Source organism: Sinocyclocheilus anshuiensis, unplaced genomic scaffold, assembly GCF_001515605.1.
Source record: "Sinocyclocheilus anshuiensis isolate Anshui unplaced genomic scaffold, SAMN03320099.WGS_v1.1 scaffold263, whole genome shotgun sequence".
Taxonomy (NCBI): Eukaryota; Metazoa; Chordata; class Actinopteri; order Cypriniformes; family Cyprinidae; genus Sinocyclocheilus; species Sinocyclocheilus anshuiensis.
Genome location: NW_015549593.1, coordinates 137,164 through 144,959, shown reverse-complemented (window position 1 = coordinate 144,959; position 7,796 = coordinate 137,164). Strand labels below are relative to the sequence as shown.

The 7,796-nt window shown below is 36.9% G+C and overlaps 1 protein-coding gene across 1 annotated transcript in view; it reads right to left on the bottom strand.

Annotated features, from left to right (window-relative positions):
• LOC107658188 (thrombospondin type-1 domain-containing protein 7B-like) overlaps positions 1-7,796 on the bottom strand; it is a 58,671-nt gene that overhangs the window by 14,167 nt on the left and 36,708 nt on the right. Inside the window, exons 10-11 of the mRNA XM_016446651.1 lie at positions 3,998-4,143; positions 1,672-1,846 (exon numbers count right to left, since the gene is read on the bottom strand). Coding sequence (XP_016302137.1) covers positions 1,672-1,846; positions 3,998-4,143 — 321 coding nt within the window. The remainder of the gene's footprint in view (positions 1-1,671; positions 1,847-3,997; positions 4,144-7,796) is intronic.

The following is a 7,796-nucleotide window of genomic DNA, read 5'->3' as shown; positions in this document are numbered from 1 at the left end:
ATATATATATATATATATATATATATATATATATATTTCTATTTATCTTTATTTGTTAACACTGCTACTAGCATTAGCATCTGGTTAAATGATTACACTAAAACTCTAAGGTTCATGTATTTAAACTTATTACACAATACTCAAATACGTGATTCTGATAGGTCAGTCGCAACATAACACCGAATATCACACCGCTCATCTGGTTATTTTGTGCCAGTGCATCTTTCACATTTCTTATATCACACTGCTGTGATCTCTCTAGTTTCATTCAAACACAACTGCTATCATCTTATGCCTGTATTTACTGTAAAATGAAACCAGAAGACTTCAGTATTAATAGTAGGCTTACTGTAACGTTATTATTGAAGTGTTTGTCTTGTTGACAGAATGATTGTTTTGTACACTCTAATGGATTTAAGATAATAAACAAGTAAGACTTTAAAACGCTTTCTTCTCACCTAAAGTTTTATTATGTCCTCGTCTTTATTTTTGTGATGAAAAGTTGTCTAGTTAGTGATACATTATGCCTTAAATGTCTGTCTTGTCTGAAATGCGTCTAGGCTCAAAGCCATTTGTGAAGCTTGCGTTTAAAGAGCTAATAAAATATTTTAACTCAAATCAATATTCTGATTATTTACTTATGTGGTAAATAGTTTCGCATCGGGGTCCTGATCATCCTGTCGGAGTTTATTCTGCGATAACAACTGGCTGGATGTACATTATCGCTTACTTAAAAATGACACATTTAAACTTACAAATATAGATTCAAACTTCAAATTCAAACTACTACTACTACTACTACTACTACTACTACTACTACTACTAATAATAATAATAATAAGAATAAAGTATGCACAATACAAACATGCATAAAAAGTTTTTATTTTTTATTTTTACTTGTGCAGGACAGCGAGATTGATCTGATCCTCCTGTCATAGAATTGAATGCATGACGAAGTCTTCAGATACAATTAATGCTTCCTTAGCTGAAGGTAATACATCACTGACCCTTTCGAATGCCTCAGAACACAGGCCGATTCACAGCGACAGCTACCCCCCCACCTGCGCATGCTAGCACAAGCTCTTCAGCCATGACGTCCTTTTGATTCTGCAGCTATTAGAGACAATCTGTGTGCCCAGGCATCTCATTATCCAGCATCTTCATGAAGCCAGTCTATTTTCATCCCTCACTGCAGCTGCCGAAACATATAATACAGCATTGCACACTGCACACCATATGCCACCCTCTCTAACTCGTTCATTTCTTAGATTCTCTCTTTTTTGTCTCTACCTTTCTTACTCTAACATCTTTCTTCCCCTCTCCTCCCAGCATATGTTCATCCCTGAGAGCACGCAGCACATTTACGAAATGAAGAGAGACACCAAAGTAAGGCTAACACAAGTCAACGATAGCCTGAAGGTGAAATGTATTCACAGGTTAAAAAAGTGGGACATTGCTCGACAAACTTTCATTTCATTTCACTGAACATGACAGATATTAATTCCTAGGATAGTTCTACTGTGATGTAGTGAGTAGTAGTAAAAAATATTCCTTTATCAACATCCGCCACTGATTATGAAACAATAAATCATGTTAAATCAATCATGAGCATCAGTGCACAAAAATGTAAACAAGAAGTAAAAGAAATGTTGCTTCGAATCAGTGTTGTACCTGGACAGGGGACGAAACACGGCTGCTGCAGTTCCTGCTCGCTTTCCTTTCTCACTCGGTCTCCACATTTCTCGTCCTCTACCGTTTTCGAAGGGTAGGGGTTGTCCGGCCAGTCTGACCAGTGCACCACACACGTCAGGTTCCTCTCCCTCTTGCCCTCTCCACAGTCTGCCCCCTGCACAAAACCGCGTGGCTGACTCATTAATCTGGACGAGCTGTGAGCAGTGAGGCAGAGGAGCTTATTACAGTGACACCTCTCTCTGAATGACTGACAGCTGGGATTGAAACATGCTATGGCATTTCTCATGAATGTGAGTATGTGACCTGATCACACAGCTGAGGTTTCAACTATCACAGCAAAAAATGTTATCAGTATTTTTGTCCTATTTGCCAATACAAATATCTAAACATCCTAAAATAAAAAACACACACAATATTGCATAAGATATTTGTTTTCAGAGACCTTTTGTAATTATATCTATTTTATAGATATTATTATCTATATATTTTTTGTTAAATTTAAATTTAAATTAATAATTTAACATTTTTAAAGTTGCTTTTGTTTAGTTGTAAGTATAAATCTAACAAACTTCTGTGATAGTTCACCCAAAAATGAAAATTCTGTCATCATTTACTCAGCCTCAAGTTGTTCCAAACCTGTAAGAGTTTCTTTCTTCTGTTCAACACAAAAGAAGATATTTTGAAGAATGTTGGTAACCAAACAGCTGATGGTAGCCTATGCCTTCAACAATATTTCTATACTATATAAGTTAATAGCTACCATCAACTGTTTGGATAAGAACATTATTGAAAATAAAGGGTGAGTAAACGACAATTTTCATTTTTGGGTGAACTATCCCTTTAATGCCTTAAATTCTTGTCATAAACAACTTTTGCCTAAAGCTAAAGTTTGTAAGATTTTTATGTCAAAATACATTATCTTAATCAGCTCAGCCAATGGTACGAGTTTGGGGTGTGGCTACTGTGGCAGGCTGAGCCAGAGGATGTTTAGCTGGTGTGGGACCACAGCTGACACGTGACATTGAAAAGAAATTCAGATTCGGTTACAGAAGTGCAGTGTTTGGGTTTCAATTGAGACAATGAACCTGCACTGTTTCTTCTCGATAGGTAAGCTAAACCTACATTTGTGTCACACATTGGGTCTTAACTGTCAAGCCCCAGATAAAATAATAAGATATTGTAAGAATAAGAATCATTGTAAGGGCATGATGAGTTAAGTGGAAGGGGCATTTGCAAATAGGTGACACTATTAGTGCAGAAACTGTATACTTCACCTTTAATTAATTATATAAAAAATAATTAAAATACTGATATATATATATATATAAACACTTTTTGCAGTTTTCACTTACAACACTTTTTCTTCACTCTTCCATGAAGTTCATGGAATGTTTAACCTCAATATCACATTTCTTCCTGTTGTTATTGCATGTGTTACAAATTTTCTTTTCCAATTAAACATAATTTGCCTTGCAAATGTTAACTATGAAAATTGCATCTTTTCAGATTTTTGGTTTAGCATGTCTCTAGAATTGTATGTAATAACACAAAAAAAGTACCGATGTCGGTACCAGTCGGTACTGAAATTTTTATAATGTGACGATACCAGCATTTCCAGCCATTGTGTTCTCGTGCTCAACAGATATGTCTGTGATTGGCTACAATGACCATCGCTTCACACTCTTCACCGAGCTCTTACACAGATATTTGCTCATAGACGGATCCGCTGATAAATGTGGCTGACTCACACATATCACAGAATTGTGTTAATGTTTATGAATATAAAAGTGTCCATCAAACCAAGCACCAAAGAAAGCACAAATAGATGTTAAAAGTGTGCAATGTTTCTTTTGTTCATATTATGAGGAGGACAGCTTTTGATCTGGCCAAGCACGACTCCAGGGACATGTGCAAAACCCCAAGACATACAATTAAAATCCTTTGCAGATACAAAGGAGAGAGGAGAGAAAAGCAGAAGAGAGGAGATGAAAGTCTGAACTCTGCCACTGTTCTCCTCTAATGATGAGATCGTGGATCGCAGCATGATTTTAATCACGTTACCTCACGTCTCAATGACACAAAGTCCCTCTCTCCCACACACAAACTCGGCATGTGTGCAATTTCTACAAAATTCAATTAAAGAACTCAAGTGTTGTGCCAGTAGCAGATAGGTATGCCGGGCGGCTGGTCTCAACACCACTTCATATGGTCATATGAAACATTGAATGCCCTCAGGTTAGGTGATGTGCAATAACCAGTAACTGCAGAATACATGCAGATCCAATTATTTTTGCCCAGAATCTACCTCCACTGTGCAGGGAGACCAATCGCTCAGAAGCCACGTGTAGCAGGGGCTGATGGGACAGGGTTTGGTCTGGGAAAGCTGAGAGGCGCACGGGCGTCCCTCCTCATGAGCTTGCTGAAGCATGCTGCGAGAGCGAATCATAACACCTGCAACAGAGATGTACGTGAAGAGACATCTGTGAATGCACTGTATGAAAATATGGCAAACAGCAGAGGATGGGCTAAAAATACATCAAGCCTGCATTAGAGTCTCTAGCAGCTTGGGACAATGATGTGGATTCATGCATTATTCACACGTATAGTTGCAATATTTATAAACTGTACAATTCAGGAATAGACAGAAACAGTCATCTGAGATGGCTCAAGATCATCTTACACCAGTATGAATTTCATGTTGGTCCAGGCCAGTTTAGGCATGTTTAAAACTTCGATAATCTAAACAAAGACCAAAATAAATTATTTAATATTTATTCAATAAAATAAATATACTTTTTTAGTGTATTTGTTAGATGTCAGTGCATATCAAGGAGACCGTGCCAGTAATGAACCAATTTAAATGAACCATTTACACTGATTCTGAGCTGTAAGACCTAAAAATGATTTCTTATCCAGTGGCTCTCTGTGCTGGACAACAAGCTGCTGCTGCATAAAACACTTTCACAAAAGAATGAGATTAAACACAATTAAAAAACTAAGACATGGTGGAAATCATTTTCAAAAAAAAAAAAAAAGACTCCTCCTGTGATGTATATATGCCCACTGTTAGACATTGTTAATGAACAAGTTAAGTAAATTAATGAGAAAGGTTTTTCTACAAGTCCACAGGCCCAAAATTGTCCATATGTGAAGAAACACCAGTAAACAAAAATGAGATTTGAGAGTTACACAAAGATTCTGAGTGATTAATGACTTTAATTTCTTTCTGTTCCTCACACACATCTATCATATGACAGAACACTTGGTAATCTACACAGCGCACAATGATACTTATTTGCTCTTTTCGGAGCTTGACAGCACTTGGTCTTCATTCACTTTCAATGTATGGAAAAGAGCAGCTTGGACATTTTGCAAAACGTCTTCTTTTGTGTTCCACAGAAGAATGAATGACATGAGGGTGAGTAAATGATGAACAATTTTACACACCAGGGATATATAGAAGTTCACTGCATATAGCAGCTCTAGGCCTGCCTAACATCACAGTAGCGTTAACTAGAACAGGACGTCCTAAATTAACATGGAAACTGACAGCACTGAAGCTTAGGCCAAGCTTTTCAGAAGAATACAGTTTTGGGGCTATCACTCCATTCACCCAAATTCTGAAGAAAAAAAAAGGGAAAATACAGACCCTTCGTAATTGTATAACTGAACTGAATTCTAGTGAGTTTGACTGTAAAGAGCCCTCCTTCCAGTCGAGCATTAAACATTTAACAAGAAGAGAAAAAAAATGAAATTACATTCACAGCACAACATAACTGCTCATCAAATTCATGTTTTGTGCTGCCTGCAAGAGCCGCCTCTACAGCTGGCCGCTTCAAGCATGTCATTCATTAAAACAGAAGCACTCCGGCCAGATGAGGGAGCCCTTAAAATGACATGATTTGACAGAGGAAATATCTCTACTTGATCCTGTAGGAAGATGGAGGAGGGTTGGGGGGAAGTAGATAGAAAAGAGGGCTAGAATGAAGAAAGAAAAAAGGGGAAAGCACAGAGTTCTTTAGGTTTCCTGAGCTCCACTTCCAGATGCATTAAAACTCTGTGCATATATACAACACATAATGAACCCCAATCTCTTGGTCTCCAGTGAGGTGTGCAAGAGACAACACTGCTTTGACACAGACAATAAATTTCCTTTTTACAGCCAGCACAGCTTGCGTTTATTTCTACACCTGTGTATGTAACCGAAAACATGCTGAGAACTTCCTGTTTGCATAGCCTGAAGAACTCCCTTTGGATTTAAAAAGTAAACTGCCTGGCCGAGATAGAATAGCTGATGGCTGAATGAAAATTAATGAAGATTGTGTTGAACGTGTCTAATTAGGAGAAAAACAAGCTGAACTCCTAAGGAGCTGGGTCATTTGAACTTTAGGGACCCGGGCTGCTCTTAAGACTAGTAATTAGCACATTTTATATTGCATGAAGCAATAACACCGTTCCATCAGGCAAACAGGGCAACAAACACTGAATTCACAATTGCAATTTTGAGAACACTAATGGGTAAAATAAATATTTTCCTTTGACTGATAAATCATTTGGCGTATTCAAACCAAGGAAACCAAGGGTTTTATAACCCAGAGTCATTAACCTGTAGCCGATCCTTAAATATGATTCATGACATAACATCCGTAATTAAAAAGGGATTCCGACAGGGCATGTTAATGAATGCAAAGTAAATGCACACCACCTGATAGTGAGCCTAGAGCAAGCAGAGTGTTTATCTCCATGGAACCCGAGTGCACAGGTTTGTGGGTTAGGTTGCATGCAAATGAAAATGTGTCAGCAGCACAAGAACATTAATTCTGTCAGGACCACTATCGTCAAATATGATTGACAATTAGCATACAGTTTGGATTGGCGGTATGGTTCCGTTCTGGGCAAGAACTCCCTGCGCATCCATGCAGCCTAGCATGGATGAGAGCAGGGAGAGCAGCGATACCCCCCCCCAGGGTAAACAGAACAGAACCAACATAAATGTATTGCAGATATTGTTTAAGTTCAATGATTTTATGTACACATTTTAGAATTAGTCTGATTCAAAGGAGAATCAGAAGGCTGAATCCCGACTGACAGAGGAGGAGCTGGGGATGGAGGAGGGTAATTAGCTATTGAGCAATGCGAAAACTGCTGATAATACTGAGGGACCTTATATATGAATGCTTAGATAAGTGTCGTATTCCCATAGGTAAATGGGGATCAGCTGATGCGAGCTTGACTAACGTGACCTGCCAGAACTAACGCTACACTTGATATATTATTGCAAACTGTAATTTGCAAGCATGTTTCTCCCTGATCCTTCTAAATACTGCTGATTGCTTCTTAAAACTGAAATTATTGCTATTTTGGGCTTCTACCTTTACTAGGATTCTTCTGCAAATTTACTGTACATGAGCAGTTTTGAGAATTAAAGTCTGCATGTTTTGAGTCAAGGTTACTGTCATGGAAGGAAAATGATATTTATTGTGAAAAGCGCTATACAAATAAATTAACGTTCAAAAGTTTTAAAAAATGTTTTTGAAAAAAGGTTCTTATGCTCACAACGTCTGCATTTTTATAGAAAACAGTAAAACCAATAATATTTGAAATACTACAATTAAAAATAACTGTTTTCTATTTAAATATATATTAAAATGTAACTTATTCCTGTGAATAAAAAGTAACTCAAAGTAACGTTCAGAATAAATAGAACGTTCAAAAGAACAGATTTTTTTTACATAAATATATTTTTAACATAATAAATGATTTTTTTCATCAATTCAATGAATCCTTGTTGAATAAAAGTACCAATTTTTAAAACATCATTGAATGAATGAATGAATGAATGAATGAATCAATCAATCAATCAATCAATCAATCAAACTGACCCCAAACTTTTAAATGGTAGTAAACCTTTGTAAATTTAAATTGAATCAAGTTTACACACTTCACAATACTTTAGTTGCTAAAAAGAAGACTTAATGCAAAGTAAATCTTTCCATAAAACAGATTATTTGAATGAATCAAAAGCGATTTTTGCTTTAGTACAATGGCAATATAAAAGTCACCAACATGTCTAATCTTCTCACACAGTAAACTTTTTTTTTTTT